General features: G+C 40.1%; 1 protein-coding gene across 3 annotated transcripts in view; it reads left to right on the forward strand.

Moving 5' to 3' along the window:
* Window positions 1-16913, forward strand: part of CDC14A (cell division cycle 14A) — a 133181-nt gene that overhangs the window by 14317 nt on the left and 101951 nt on the right. For all 3 annotated transcript variants that reach the window (XM_025197231.1, XM_025197243.1, XM_025197235.1), the window contains one exon: window positions 7484-7559. In XM_025197231.1, the coding sequence (XP_025053016.1) occupies window positions 7518-7559 (42 nt within the window). In that variant the 5' untranslated portion in view covers window positions 7484-7517. The remainder of the gene's footprint in view (window positions 1-7483; window positions 7560-16913) is intronic.

Raw genomic sequence — 16913 nt, forward strand, 5'->3', positions numbered from 1 at the left:
CCCCCCTTCCCTCCTGCACACCCCTTTCCCCCTCTCCCCACCCCCAACAGACTTACCAGCAGAACACTGCTCTATAAGCTGCCGGGCTATGTTCCTGTGGAATGGCTATTGAAATGGTGTTGGCTGATATTGCTGGTTAATAATCGGCTATTGGTTTGAGCCAAGAAAATCTTTATCGGTGCACCCCTATTGAATACAAAATATAATAATATTATGAACTGTCCAGGACAGAGTTATGTCCTGAAGAAGGGCATTTTTTGCCCCAAAACTTGTGTAGCAACATTTTTGCCAACTATGTAGTTGGCCTGATAAAAGTTATTACCAAATAGGTCCTCCTTCTTGGATCATTATGGTGATGATAACACTACAAGGACAGATTTAATAGTAGTAATACTTCTGATAACATATTTAAGTCTCCAATTAAAAAAAAAAAAGTATAATTTAAGTAATGCATAAACTAAAATCAATGTATTTCATTGTTATTAACATAATGACTTATTGAATTATTAGTGTTCTAGAAGAAAAGCTTTTTTCAGTGATGACCAAACTAGGTGTGTGGGTTGGAGAGGAAATCCCACTCGCGGATTGACACTTCTGTACCCTTTCCCATGTCTTTTTTTTTTTTTTAATGGGGCACATAAGTTGCCAAACCCTGATCTAGTATCTGTTGTAAATGTGGGCTGGCAGCTTACAATCTGGTCAGCACCATGGGCTGCGATTCCCATGGGCAGATCTAGAATTTTGCAAAGGGGGTGCAGATAGTGTGGTGCATCATTACATATGACTCGGCACTCTTCTCTCCAATAAAAAAACAACTATAACCTTCAGTAGTATGCTGGGAGCCTAGAGATTAAGATCAAAATAAAAACAAATATAACTATTGAGCATTTAACTTGCTATATCATATGCATAAAATGGAACACTCTAGCCAAAAAAAATTAATGTTGTTTTGTGAGTTCTGTAGAATTAGAAGTACATTTTTGAGATTTGTAAAACAAAATCTACCCTTCTTAAAAATCTTGACGGTGTAGCCCGTGGTTTACTGAACACTTACTTCTTCACCTGAGTTAATGTTCACCTGAGTTAATATTTCTATACTGGAGTTAATATTTTTAGCTAGAGTTAAAAAGTATGCAGGGCTGTAAAAATAAGAGCTGCATTGCCAGCAGCCAACAGACAGCAGAACTGCAGAAGGAAGGATGACTTGATTAACAGAATAGCAATACCATTAAAAAGGAGAAAGTCATAAATGTTCATGAAAAATAGTTTAGAAAGAATCATATAGATTATAATGAACTATGAAGTCAATGGATTCTCTCACCTCTGCCTGAATAGAAATGCTGCTGCCACTGCCAGGCAGTTGGTTTTAAACTTTGGGTGGACCAGAAATCAAAGGGGCATGTGACTGCATCGCTGCCACTCCACCCTTGGATCCACCCCTGATCATTCTTCTCTGGCAGCTCCAGTGAGAGTGGGCAGAGGGTGCAGCAAGAAAGAATATCCCTCTGCATGGGCTCTAGCAGTTGGCTGTAGTCTTCCCTCACCCCCTCGTCCCTCCTAGGGAATTGTCGCCCCATGAGCAATATGCAAACTGGATCAAATGGCTGGGGAACTGGCACACCCTTAATAAAGTGCAGTCTGGACCAGACCTTTGTGGGCCACCTCCAGTTCCTTTTGTAGGCTGAATCTTGGCCACAGGTTGTAGGTTGCCAGTCTCTGTATTAGTCCTTTCTTCTCTTCTTCATCCCCATCCCCTCCAATGGACAAGCTATTCACTCTTTCTCCCCTCACCACGTATGGCAGTAGAAGACTAAGCTGAGATGGTGGATGTGGGAGAATGGCATTATCCTGTGAATAAGTAGGGGTCGGAATAAGTGCTGGAGAAGCTACAATAGATGACTTTCTGGGAGCAGCATAGTCCCTTCAAGTGTTGCTTAATGGGTCTTTTGTAACTTCTTGTTTAGTGTCTCAAATGTTGCCTTTGGGGGTATATTTTTGAACCTTTGTCCAAAAATAGATGTCAGATTTTACTTTAAAAAAACAACAATAACCCCCCCCCACCCCCAAACCCCACAGAAAATTCACTTTTTTTTGCCCTTCTCTTCTGTGAAGGGAAAGAAGAGAAAGTCCTTTTAATTCAGGATAAAATCTTAGTGAATAGAAAGTTGTCTGTATTTAACAAAAGTAAACAATCCATAAAGATTATGGGGAAGTACTAGTCATTCTCAACTTTTGCTAACTTAGGTAAATAAAGACTATCTACATTGCTTAAGCACAAGGGACCCAAGTGAAGGTTATGTAATTCTTAGTTTTTGGATTTCCTAACTTTAACGTACTGTAATTTGCAACCTCAATAATGTTAATGTGACTTTAGTGTCACAACTCTGATACACTGCTTATAGGTGTTAAAAATAAATAAATAATTAAAAAGCCTCACTTTATCAGAAGAAGCAGCACGGTAGTTTGACCTGGCTCTGCAGCATTTGTATAGATTGAGCGCTTCAGCAGAGCTTATTGAATCAGCTGTTAGATAAAAGCCCTGCTAAAGCACCTGATCTATACAGATATTGGGCGAATCAGGTCTAAGAAAAGTGATGCTTTTTCTGGACATGCACTAGGCTTGGTGCAGGAGCGCATTGAGTTTAAAGCACTGGGTTTTTTATTATTAATTTTTAATGTTTAAGCAGCCATAGTGTACTCCTGCTGGGCAGCGTGCCAGGCTGCTGGATGCATGTGCTTTTAGCTTCGGAGTAAGTTCTAGCAGACTCTGTGCCTGCCATTCCTCCAAACAGAAAACACAGGTTTTTCAGAGGGTTCCAAACCAATGACTCTTGCTTTTAGATAGCGCAAGTGTACAGATCTAGTCAAAATAAAATACATGTGTGCATTTTGCTGCCTCATTTTGATCTTCCAGTGTATGGAACCTATCGCTTCTGCAGCCGGCATCCTTTCTTCCTTGGCTGGTCATGTAGCTTGCAAAGAGATTTTTTGCTACACAAGCTCATTCTTTTTTCTTGCTCAAGTTTTCTTTTGTCTTTTGGGAATCATTCTTCTGAATTGCTTATGTTCTACGACTTAACTGCTTCTGGCTAAGTTCCACTCCTTCAAACTCCACTCTTCTCTAGAGAAACTGGTGGAAAACTGGCTTCATCTAGGCTGCAGTTGGGTTTTTTTTTTCTTGCCTAGTAAAAGTATGTTCAAGTACAGTAGTCTTTAATGATCAGCATGGATCCAGGTTTTCCATTTGCCATGGAAAAGCACGGATTTTCCCCTTTTTAAAAGAAAAAAAATGCAGGAAACCCTGGGTTTTCCCCTGCAGGCTGGCAGAGTTCTAGCTTACAAGGGGCTGCTTGGGGCTGAGGGGAGTAGGACCGGGGGGGGGCAGCTCTGGCTCCTCAGCAGCCATGGAGGTGCTGTACTCCCTCCTGCTCCAGGTCCTGCCTGCTGGGCCGTAGAGGCAACTCCTGCCCCGAGCTGGTCTGGCCTGGCTGCAGCCCCGCACCACACTGGGTGCAGAAATCTGGGGAGGCATGTGCTCCTCTGCCCCCCTCTATACATTGCCTGTGCCCTCACTGAGACACTGGGGGGGCTGCTGGATGGGAGTGAGGGGTGCCAGAATATCAGGGTTGCTCAGTGCCACAAAGCAGGGGCGGGGAGGAAGGGGAGACAGCCTCCGCTTGACCCACACCCTGGTGAGCTAAGAGGGCAGGGGGAGCTCTGATTTTTCCATGATAAAAAAAACACCCCAAAATCAGACACCAATATATATAGGTATTTAGAATTTAATGTATTATAACGACTGAGGCGCACCGGTTGGCTTTCAAATTGCTTTAAAATGGCAAATATATCAATAGAGCATTGTGTTAAACTGATATCTATATATAGTGGCATTTCATTTTAATTGCAGAAAAATGTGGATTTTGGGGGTTTAATCAGAGAATTTTAAACAGAGAAAACCAGGAACCTTCATGATTAGTCTCTTTGTGGATCAACATGGTGATGTCAACTTGGCAAAAGGCACTGAAGCAGAATAGAGTGAAAGGCAGAAGGATGCAGATCATTTATAACACCAACCTGTAATCCAAAATTTGTACATATACAGATTCTACAAGTAATCCCAAAAGAGATTTTTTTGCATGTAATTTTGCTGGGTGCTTGTTCATGTGGGTGAGAAATATGAGTTCCATTAGTTATTCGTGTATCTTCTTTTCACTGTGTGTGTCTTCTGTTCACTGTTTGTATCCTGAATCTTGAGCAAATCAGCACAGTGACTAAAAGCATAACAAACAACAGGATAAAAGGCACATCCACTCTACTGCACGGATTGCCTAATGTATAAGACAAGGTATTTCAACTCGTTTTCAGATGGAGTAAGCTGCTTCATACAAAGGTTCTTAGTGCACAGTAAGAGTGTTTGCACAGTCAGTTCGGAGTAGCTAGTGTGAATTTACTGCGTACCTAGTTTACTAATAACTTTCTTATGTATGCAGGCCCTAACAACACTTGCCAAGGAAAAAGGAGGGTGTTTTGCCAGAGGCAGGGATGGACTGTGGAGGCCATATGCTGAGTCTGGAAAATGGTTTGGCTTGGGAAAGAACCTGGCCTAGTCATCTCTTTCTTCTTGGGCTGTTGGGCAGGAGTTGAACTTTTTGTTTGTTCCTTGGTGAATGGGAAAGTAGAAAGCTGGTGATCTCTAGAGTCTTATGCTAGATTTGGGAGGATGGTCAGGTGAAATCTTGCCGCTGGGGGGGGGGCCCCCCCCCCCCCCCCCCAATCTTCCCCTTCCACGCAGCTGTTTTGGCAGGTCATAGCATAGCAGTAGTAGTACCAGATTTTCTTGCAGACAACAGGGACCTTTTTTCACCAAAAATCATTCCACCCCAGAATTGGGGTGCATTGGGGAAACTGTTTTCTTCACTCAGAAAGAAGCATACCTGCTGACATTGTGCATGCCATTCAGCTGCCGAGATGGCTCCACTTGTCGGTCTCAGGAAGTAGAAGAGGCAGAGTCATACGTTAACTCTCACAGCTATATGCTATTGACTGAGCACTCTAGCTTGTGCCTGAAGCAACAAGTGAGATGCTGGTAGTATCTTGATGAGGCTTGTGATGTGGAAATAATGCTTTTATTTATAGGAACTTCATATTGAGAGCTATTCTACAGTAAAGAACTAACAGTCTTAAGAGTCTTGGGCCTAGCCACACGTGACATAAAGCAAGTCCATGTGAGAACATAGTATCCAGGAAGTGTGGCATCCCGGAGGACAGTCCGCCACACCAAGTTCTTGCTGCTTGCTATTTTACCAAACAGTCGCATAGGATGCCACACTTCCTGGATACTATCCTCCAGGAGGGCTTGCTCTGTATCACACAAATCAGCCATGACTCTAGAAAAATCTATTTTATTTTTTTTAAACATTCTGCTTTCCAAAAAAAAAAAAAGTGCATTGTATTTGAGGGTGTACATGGGAAAAAAAATACAGTATAAGTAAGTACTTGTCCTTTTAAGAAGCTTGTACACGATTAACCAAATTGGATGGAGAGAACTGGCTGTGGGCCAATGCCTGGAGCTTCTGCTCCTAAACAATTAGGGCATCTTTACACGTGCTGTCGGGGTGTGTTTGTGGGGGAGGGTGCTTTAGAGTGGCTCCCAAAGCACCCACAGATCTTGTGTATTCAGCATCCCAAGCTTCAAAATGGTGGCGGGGGTGCTTTTAACTTCAGCTTGAATGAGCTTTAGTTAAAGCCCCCCTGCTGCCATTTTGAAGCATGGGGATGCTGAATACATGCGATGATGAGGCTGCTGGAGCATGCTAATTAACATGCATCAGAGCAGGTGCCATACATGTGTATATAGGTGCCCTTATATGTTAGTTGCTTCCAGTTGTATTTCTTCTTGCCCTCTCTCCCCACTTTGTTTACTTATTAAAGCTAACCTGTTCCTGAAAGTTAACTATGGCTTGTACTGAACTCACAAACAATATAGTATGGACCCAGTGTTTGAGTGTTTACATTCAGTTGATGGGTCCACAGTGAATCCCCCGTGCTGAGGAATGCAGAGACGGGGGAGAAGCCAGCCCAGGGCTGCCTGTTCCCCTGTCTTGAGGCACCCTGCACCACAACCAGGCAGGGAGAAATAGACTTTTTGGTCAGGTCTGTTTTTCATGAGAGAAACAGAATTTCTGGCTAGGTCTACACGAGCAGGGGTGTGCTCACAAGTAGTAACAGTACTAATTTGTGCCGCTACTTTGTGGTGCAGTGCATGTCCTGCCTGTGTGCTTTGCAGCAGGACATGTTGTCCTGCTGCTCCACATACTGCATGAGGGGCTAGTGGAGGCACAGCATGCCTCTGCAGGGGCTAGCCATCTCCTGTGCTAAGGCGCTCTGTGCTGGGCCACCTGGGGAGCAGGCAGCCTTGGGCTCCCTGCTCCCCTATCTCCATGTGCTGCGGCACCCTGTGCCCCAGCCAACCATTCCCTACCTGGCTGGGGTACAGTGTGCCTTGAGAGAGTGTAGCAGGCAGCCTTGGGCTGGTGGCTCCCCTGTCTCTCTGTGCCTCAGCATGGGGGCTCTGCAGTGAAGCCTCCACACTGAGGTACATGGAGACGGGAGCCACCAGCTCAAGGCTACCTGTTCCCCCATGTCAAGGCACACTGTGCCCCAACCAGCTGCTCTGTGGCTGGCTGGGGCACAGTGTGCCTCAGCGTGGAAGCTACTAGTGTCTAAGCTAGGGGGATCCACAGTTTGGGGGCTGAGGCACAGGGAGACAGGGGAGCAGCCAGCTCAGGGCTGCCTGCTCTTCCATCTTGAGGCACCTTGCATCCCAGCCAGCTAGGGAATGGCTGGCTGGAGCACAGAGTGCCTCAGCATGGAGGCTCTACAGCGCACAGAGGTGGGGGAGCACGTAGCCTTGGGCTGCCTGCTCCCTCATCTCCATGTGCTGCTCCCTGGCTGCCTCAGCACAGGGTGCCTTAGCGCAGAAGATGGCTAGCCCCTGCTTGAGCATACTGTGACCCTGCTAGCCCCTACCCGTAGCATGTGGAACAGCAGGACATTGTGTCCTTCTGCAAAGCACATGGACAGGAGCGTACATTGTGCCACAAAGTAAAGGCATGAATTTGTGCTGCTACTATTTGTGGGCATGCCCACCGCGCCCCCCACCCCCATGTGTGGGCCCAGCCAGAAAGTCTGTTTTCTCTCTTGAGAGCTTGTATTGCATGTTAGGTGTTGGCGTTTCTCAAAATTCCAAGACTGTTTTATAACAGGGCTAGGTAATAGAAATCTAGTACCACCTCTCTGTTAAATGAATTAACAGATGTTTTAGTAAGTATACATTGAAAACTCTTGCCCTGGTTACATTGGAGTCCAGCCAGAACATTGTGAATTCATTGACTTGCAACTACAATTGTAAATAAATGTTAATTTACATTTGCTTAGCTCTTCCCCTAAGTAATGTGATTTTTCCTCTCCTCCTTTCCCCAAGTTTCTATGGAGATTTTGGACCTTTAAACTTGGCGATGTTATACAGATACTGCTGCAAACTAAATAAGAAATTAAAGGTAAGTAATTTTCTCTTTTCAAATATTTTGGTACAGGAATATAAACACAGTGCTATACAGCTCTGTTTGTTAAAGCAGTTATTATGCAAGCATCATTTAGATAGTTAACCTTGAGCTTTAGACACTGGATTTGTTTTTTCTTACCATGAATAGACTCTAGTGAGGAACTGAAAATTGAGCCTTTCTGTTGAGTAAGGCAACCACAAAGGACGCACCTATTCTTTATCCGGCTTGGAGTAGAAAGTTAGGGGTAGTGAGCAAAGACATGAGCCAGAATTCTTATCAGTTGTGTTGATGTCTCTTGAGGTTTGTTTTTTTTTTTATTGCTAGTAGAACTGCCTGTAAACTACAGTCATGTTAATGTATCCACTACTAAAAAAGTCAAGGGATCAAAAACAGCGTGAATAGCTTCTTATAAGCAGAAACAAAATGCATACTGAATTGAATTTTTGTGAATAGAAAAGCCTGAACTTCTGTGATGACCTTTATGTGTTCTTAATCCTAAACAGGGCATTTAAAATATGATACAGACTTAAGCCATCAAATGCCCTTCTTATACTAGGATGTTTTGGAGACTAATGGCAATTTCTAAATAAAACCATCTTCTGTGCAATGATCATTTACTGGACCACATCACTTCTCCATATTGTTGAATGTACCCATTGTTTATGACTGTACTGCCATTGGTGCTCCCTGCTGCTGTGTAGTTTCCTGCTTTGTCATAAACATACAGGATAGGCAGCCATTTTGCTGTTAGTTTTGGAAACATCTTCATATATAGCAATGCTGGCATATTGTAAGCACCAGTAATCCCATGATCCATGTAGGTCTCAATTCAACTTTTACCTCCAAATGTCAAGGAAAAAAGATAGCTAGGATTTACGATAAATACAGAAAACTATTGAGATGAACTGACTTTATAAGAAACAAAGCAAATGGATTCTGATTAAAAATGTTTTAAGGGTGCTTTTCTATTTTTTAATCAACGAGATTTTTTTCACTTTACTGAGCTTTGTTATTCCCTCGATTCTTCTTTAAATTCCAAATACAATGTAAATGTGATTAATAACCAGTTGAGTAATAGAAAGTATTAGCATAACAGGAAATAAATTATTTCCAACTAATTAAATGGAGTGTTTTTTAATGTTTCAGACAGAATTTTTACCTCCATGTTCATTTTCAGAACAAGATGATATAATTCTAATTCCATTTTAGTTTCTTCACTTCAGGATAGAGAAAAACATTTTCTAAGTAACAAAAGCAATTCCCTGCAAAATGAACTAGACACCTTTTCAACATTCCTGGTAACAAACCAACTTTTAATGTAGACAAGATGCAGCTATTGATGTCCTAACATTCTTCAACACAACTGAACTATTAAGAAGATGCAGCCCAATTAGAAAGTGTTAGTGTTGGAGATGGAAGCCAAATTTAGAGGATGCCTGACTGCTCTGTTGTTGAGTGGTAGAAGGAATAATAGTCTGTGGCATCCTCAATATCTAATAGAGAGGTTAATTCTTGCACTAACTTTCCTTAAAGTGAAAGGTGTGCAATGGAAGTTTCTTAAAGTGTTTAATCAGCCGTCAAAGTCCTCTGGAAGCTGCTTAGTTTCAAGGGGTGCCTATATATGTACATTGAGGCTTCTCCAACATGCTGTAACTACAACGCATCGGAGAAGACTCAATCAAATCTGCTGGAGCGTGGTAATTTCTGTACTCCAGTAGACTCCAGCGTCATGTGCTCAAACGGGCTTTAGTTAGTGCCACGCCACCATTTTCCAGCATGGTGTTGCTGATGCGTACGATGTTCAGCATGTGTATAAATACCCAAGGATGTTTCTTTTCAAAGGCATCCTGCAACAGTAGTTTTTTGTTCCCTTTTTTCCCCCTCTCCTAGCTGATGAGATCTATGTCCCCTCATTAAGAACTGACAGGTTTTCAGTAAAAGGAAATCTAAACCACTCATTCCTTTGAACCTGAGAGTGTATTCTTTCCTAAATTAAGAGTTAATTTTTTTGGAAGTGTTAAGTTTTGACACCTCCTGTCCAGTAGTAATCTTTCAATTTTTTTTATAAAGGGGCCTTATCAAAAGGTCCTTAATTTTATTCACTCAGGTATAGACAAGATTTCTAATGTTGTTTTTAACAATACTCTTCAAAATTTTCTATTCCTGCAGTATAAAGTGACACAGAAATGTTGCCTGCATTTAATGAACAATTAAATGGTAAATAACATTTGTGATTATGAACCACAGGCTTTCTAGTGACAAAAGATGTTCAGTCATTGGAAGTCACAGCTTTGGAAAAGCAGGATCTATGATCCCAGTGATCTGGGACTTTTTGCAGATAAGGTAGCTTCCACAGTGGCACTTTTCAGCATTGCCAGAAGGGGAGCTTCTCTCATACAGTCTTTAGAAATTGATCTGCTGCAGAACTCTAGAACAGACAACTTGCAGGAACTTGGACATGTAAAGTAAAAAGTAAAACTTTATGCAAGGCATAAAGTTGTAAATAACAAGCTGTGAAGTTAAACATACTCAAATCCCTGAAAGGAAACTCTGAAAAGAAAACAGCTGCATTTTTGCAAAAATAAAGTCTAGTAAAAATGATTGCTTTCTGTGTTATAACAGCTGCAAAACCTGGAGCCTTAATGTTGTTTTGAAATTGAGAACTCAAAATGGCCAGAGAATCTACCTTTTAATTTTTGTCTTTTTATACAGTGGCATTATATAATCTGTATTTGATAACACCAATTTTTTCTTACTCCACATGTCACTTAGTCACAGGGTAAAAGGGTGTCACTCACTAAGAATATATTCAATTTTTTTTATTCTTATTGCTCAGCCTATAACCTAATGTTTTACTTACTACATGATTTGTATCCTGCTCAGGAGTATTGATTACCTCTTTGATTTCTTCTCTTGTGATACCCAGCTAATAACACATATGGTACCCAGCTAATAACACATTTAGGGTGCACTATGGGACTGGTAGTGCCCCATACAATAGTTACCCACCCTCAGACTGTGGTACAACAAGGATGTTTGCTTGCTTCATTCCTTTTTTTTAAATTCATTTTAGAGTGATCTAAAACAAGTGCTAACTAGAGAGTAATTACCATGGTATTGAATGACCCTATCCCTGTCTTGCATTATGCAGATAACACAGTGTTGCAAACCCAAATAGGCCTCCAAAGGTTATTTGCTACTTTCTGGTAGCATTGTTCCTCAAACAGCTACGTTGATTTCCAAGCCAAATCCAAAGTGTTGGTTTTCAGGGATGGAAGGAGGAAATGAGTTTGGTTTTTACAGGAAAAGAAACTAGAGGCCATGTCTTGTAAATAGCTTGGAGTCTATTTTAGCAAAAATCTGAGCTGTAATAAGCTCATTGAAAATCTGAACACTAGAGTAAAGTGAGCCTTGAGTGGAGTTTTATCCTTTTACAGCAAGACAAGCAGAAGAACGGTTCTGGCAGCACTAAAGCTCTATAGATCTGAGGCAGAATCCATTTTATTATATGGAGCAGAACTTTGGGGTACTGACCCTATGGTCTACCCAAACCATTTCTAATAATTTTTTAAGGTGGCTTTTATCTCTCTCTCATTCTATTTGGGGGGGGGCGGGAGGAGGTGGCAGGGGAGGCAACTCATGCACTCTGAAACTCGACTGCTAAGTGTGAGCATCTTAGCTCAATTAATCGTCAAAATTACTTGATGGAAGTTACTGTATTTACCTGAATCCACGATAAACTTGAATTTCAGATGATACCTCCAATAATTAGATTATATACATAGAAAAACTATACATTTGTTACAAAAGATTAATTTAAAAATTGTAATGATGCCTATATCATGTTACTCAAGTCTTAACAAATTTGTTTTACTTTGTCTGACTTTACATGATGGTAGTTCAGAGAGGGAGGAAACAACCCTGAAACTATATTACTACATTTTAATGGAAGAACAAAGAAGATTTCTTGTTTACGTAATATATTACCTGCATGGTCCTATCTTCTTTTTTAAAAGACATGCTTTTTTTTTTAATGCAGCACGGTAGCTCAGGTGAATGAACATAGGGCATGAAAAGTTTCATTAAGATCCAGGGTAATACACTTGAAGCTGCTTAAGCTATGTCTTAGCCTGTGTTAACCGGCATCTTGATCAGGGTTTTCATTTGCTTCCAGTTAACTTAAGTTAGCAAAGCAACTGGAAAATTCACCCTTATTTCCTATCAAGATGAGGCCTAAAAGACAAATACAAAGCTTCCTGTTGTGACTTAAATTTTGATTTGCATTGCCTAGATCTCATGTTTTACATTATTTTGTAAAATAGATCTTGGCAGAAGGCTTTGAAATAATAAGGTCTTCCTTATGTGAGTGATGAGAGGAATCTAATATAGTGATATTTTCTGTGAATCTTTTTATTTTTAAATGTTGCATCCAAGTACATGTTTGCATCCTTAACTTTTTAATTTTAGTTACAAGCTGTGTAAAATCAGTAAGCAATAAACTTGAGTGCATATAATGCTGCAACTATTATGTGGGCAGGAATAGCACTTCAAAAAGTGGGAAAATTTCATACAGTTTGTGGCTTGGGTTTCTAATTAAGAAATGTCAGATGACATACCTAGTGGTGGCAGTGGTACTCATAGGACTAAAATGGGGAAAAAAAAATTAAATAATAACAAACCAATCCTGCTTAGCTTCACGGTTGTAATGGATGTTTTTGTTTTGACTTGAACAAAGCAGTATGCTAGTTGTTGGATGAAAGATAGCTTCATTTGATAATTGTCGGTGTTACTATATTTGCTCATATACCTCAAGTTCCTGTTGTCCCGTTCTTCCCCTCCCCCCCCCCCAGTGAAAAATGAACCTTGTTTTTGGGAAGGCAGAATGACCAAAAAAAAAAAAAAAAATTCAGTTACAGCTGCATAAAGAATGGAGCGAGCCTAATCTTCATTTTACCATCCTGTTCCTATTTAATCAAAAGCTGAAATCCCATCTGCTGCTGAAGACTTTTTCTCCATGAGCGGATCTCCAATACTGAAAAGTGCTAAAATATGTGAAAGGCTCTGAACAGGAGGAGAAAGACCAGGAATAGGTAAAAGACTGCAAAGTTGCCAAATTAAAGATTTAGCTTGATTAATGGAACACCAAGACTAAAAAGGAGAGACAACTGGTAACACCTATGGAGTGAAGAACAGTGAACATTCAAGTCAATTGACTCCCTCAGCTACTTGAATAAGCAGGCCACTACTGCTGCGAGCAGGAATCAAAATGTAGATGGTTTTTTGCGGGGAGGGGGCATAAAATCAGCTTCCCCACTTAAGAAATGCAACTAATTTTGGGGAGTCTGATTTTTTTTTTTTCTTTTCTCTGGGACAAGGTGCATGTGGTATGTGAGTGTATATATAGTATAGGGTGTTTTGCATGTAGCATGAGGTTATAATAGGTGATTAAAGAGCAGTATATTAAATCAAAATCCATTTTATATGGGGTATATATAAATCCTCTTTCAGGCAGGATCTTTCTCACAGAGAAGATTGCCTGCAGCACTGACTTTTTTTCCCCCTTTACATAAGAGTCTGGAGAGCTAGTCAGTAGGGGGAAAGAAGTTCTGACAAAAAAGATGAACAGCTTGTGGGGTTTTATAATATGACATAATTTAAATGGCATTAATGTTTTATATAATGAAATGCCTTTAGTAGTCTGTTTTAAACCTGATTTTTAATGACAGCCTGGTGGTAGTTCCCTACAAGGATGCTGGAAGGTTTTCTTCATATATGTAACTGTAATGTGTACACAGCTTCAGTACGAGCCACTCTGCTTGCACAACATTCTGCTGCAATTCATGCTGCCCAGGTTTTTTTCTTGTGTCTTTTTTTCCCTCATACATGTGTTGTCATAGTGTAAGGAGAAGGGGGAGGTAGCCTCAACCAACCATTTTCAGCAAGATATTAGCTTTGAGCTCCAGAGATGAGCAAAGGTTGAATAGAGGCAGAAATGTGACCGCTGGTTTGTACCTCCTGCGTGGAACAATAAATATAATGCATCTTGTTTTTATGGTTTACTGTTGCAAAAGAGGGAATAACTGATTCAGCTCCCCAGGTCACTGATGAGTAGCTGCTATGTGCAGAGGGAACAAGTTGGACAGAGAACTGTTAGTGCCAAAGGCAGTTTCTAGTAGCTGGTTAGGAACCACTCAGGAAAAGCCTTGACTGCTTTCTGGGTAGTTCTGTAGTAACTACCTATGGGCAGCCTGAAGCCTTGTTTGTTTATCTCTCCCCACAAAGTTACCCCTATTTTTTTCTCCATCTGTGGAGTATAGGAGAAGTCCTGAATTGGGCTCTCATTCTCCCTAAGGTAGGTGCCTTGGGGAACAGGTCTATGACAATCTTATTTCCAGTCTTTAGACTGGGACCTTTATCAAGTATGTTCAGTGTCCTGTTAGAAAATTGAAATAATGCCTCTGTCTCCATATCCAGCCAGGAGTGCAGGCAGATCAGAGAAGCATCACCTTTTTAAAAATTGCTTCCAGTTGAATTTTGGAACAGTGTTTAATATATCGAGAAGTATTGGTAGGTTGAGAAGTAGTGGTGCCTTTCTGCCTGTTTTAACAAACTACTATTTCTCCCAGTTAAAATATAAATTGTGATGGGATTATTTCTTAGCATTTTTTCCTTAACATTTCATTCATGTCCCTCTTTCTTAGAGGCTTTTAATTCCTTGTTACACGGTAATGGAAAGCAGCTGAGATCATGTCTGTTTTGTTTAAAGCATGTATTGGCAATAAACTATGACTTTCACTTTTAAAATGACTTATGAGAAGTTATGCTTGGCTATGGTCTTTTGAGAGAGAATTGGCTACGTAAGTCATTGGAAGTGAGGGGCAGGAGTGATTTTGTTTTAACCAGTTGCCAGATCATCAGTAATTTTTTTTGTTTTGTTTTAATATATTTATTTCATTCAATGTATTCAAAGATTCCTTTGCAGAGATAGTCGGAGGTAAATCACTGTCGGGTTTTACTTGATGACAGAAAAGCCTATGAACCTTGCTATAATGTTTGATTAGTGATTTCCTGTGGAGATGATCTGCTACTATCTTGATTAGGTAGTCAACAGCAAGACAAGAATGTTTGATCACAATATCCTACTAGTTGCTTTTTTTTCATACAATTTGGGTGAAATGCTTAATGCACATTAGCTTTGTGCTATCTTTGAGCTTGACTTTTCAGGGAAGTGCACAGGAACCAATATCCTTCTAACAAGTATAGATCAAGTGGAATAACATGGCACTTTTTATTCTGCTAAATACTTCTAGCTTCATAAAAAATGCTGTTAACAAGTTACTTGTAAACTGTAAGCATGGTTCAGAGCTTTAGGAAGAGACTGTTTAAACTAGATTTCAGCTTTAATTTATTCATACATGAAGTGCTATTAGTAATCTTTGCATATTTTATAAGCATGTTCTGTGTACAGTTTTTTTATTCCTTTTTGTTTAAAAGCTTTACTGTGTCTTTGTGATGAGCATTGCTAGTGTATTGAATAATATTTTTGTGTATTCTATTAACAACACTGATTCACTTTGACAGCTACACTGAAACTTCCCAAAACTTTGTGTTGAAATTTTTCCCCCCCTCAAAATATTATAAATAAGAAATACTTGCATAGTCTTAAAATAAGGACTAACTTGTCTTGAAATCTGGATTTTGGGATTCTCTTGTGTAAAGTAAGGGTTTAGTTTAATCTCATAGAACAAGAGTTGGCTTGCTTCCCTTTCTCTTGATGTACTATTCTATTCAATACTTGTCTAACTTCAAAGTAATCTGAGCACAGGTTTCTCTGAGAATGTATGGCACCTTAGTCATGTTGTGCTGAGTGAACCTGACATACTTAAGTTCTTTTTCTTTTTGTCAAATAAACATAAGTGTGTTCAGTTGAAGAGCTTGATATGGAAAGCTTAACCAAGTGTTTCTTAGTATATTTATTTTTACTATTCCTGGCTTTTTGTTTTTGCTACATGTAAGCTTCATTAAGTTTCAGCCAGGCCACCAAGGGAAAGCATTCTTACTCTGTACAATTTTTTTTTTAACATTTTTAAAAAGAACTGGTGCATGACACTAATTAGTGTTCAGTTTACTTACAGAAGTAAAGAAAAAAAATCTGAAAGTTTAACTGCAGCTCTTCTTTCCAAATCATCAACCTGTTTTAATTTAGGATAACTAAAACCATAGTAGTAGAAGATGATCCCTGCAGGTGAAACTCTGCCTCTCTTTATAGAGCTATATAGATGTGAGGGCTTTGCCTAATTTAAATTTTTGTTCCGTGAACCAGCCCCCAGGATTCAGATCAAAGGCAGACTACAGTGTATACCTACACCACACTTTGGGCACTGCCGTGAAGTGTGTCCTGGCCACTTAGCCCCTCTCAGCATTCTCTAGCTTTTGCAAATGAGGCAATGAAACTGCCTTAGAGCAGTTTTAAACCACATGCTGAGCACTGATCTTTTACTGACCTGCTTGTTGGTGTGTGCTCAGGGGTTCTCTAAGGCAGCCACATAGACTCATTTCCTGGATTTTGTTTGCTCACAGTGGGAGCAAATGGGTGGGAATACTTCAAAGTTGCACTCCTGGGCACAGCAAAGAAGTGGTATAGACATGCCCTAAGTGGCTTAATTTATTAATAGAATAGAAAGATGTGATCTGTTGCATTTTTAATGCTAATCTGCATGTCTGTCACAGTAGTGGTCAAACTGGAATCTAACTGAATTTAGAAGTTTTAATTAAAGTACTGTTACATCCAGATGCCTAGGGCAATACTGTCTTATAACAGTATCTCTTCGGCTAATACTAATTGTCAAGTTGTTCCTAAATTAATAAATATTAAGTGTATTGGTACAAAGGCAGACATGGTCGTAATGGTTTGTTTAAATTTTAGACTTTTGAATCTACTGGATTGTATAATTTCAAATGCCTAAATTCCCTCATCTTTAGCTTTGTTGCAAGTTATAAGATGTTTATTCTTGCTTCATACCAAATTTTCAGTCTCTGATCTTAAAGCTTTAAGCCTGGATGTTAAAAAAAAAATAATTTAAATATACATTATACTGGTCTGGGGTCATGGAGATTAAAATGTAGGTCTTGTGGGTTTTATTGGCTAATTTTTTAAACAGCATAAGAGCAGTTAAACTTCTATGTTGCTGTAGTTTTAAGTGTCAAATCTTTATTAGAATTGTGGGGGTCATTGGTCTCCCTGTGACACCCTTTGGTACAACAGTACTGCTCTCAGTATCAAACTGCTGAGTTCTTCATCATCATCCCTACTCCAAAAGGCTGAAAAATTTGTGTGGCATGCCTCTA

The sequence above is a fragment of the Alligator sinensis genome, unplaced genomic scaffold (genome assembly GCF_000455745.1).
Source record: "Alligator sinensis unplaced genomic scaffold, ASM45574v1 scaffold647_2, whole genome shotgun sequence".
NCBI lineage: Eukaryota > Metazoa > Chordata > Crocodylia > Alligatoridae > Alligator > Alligator sinensis.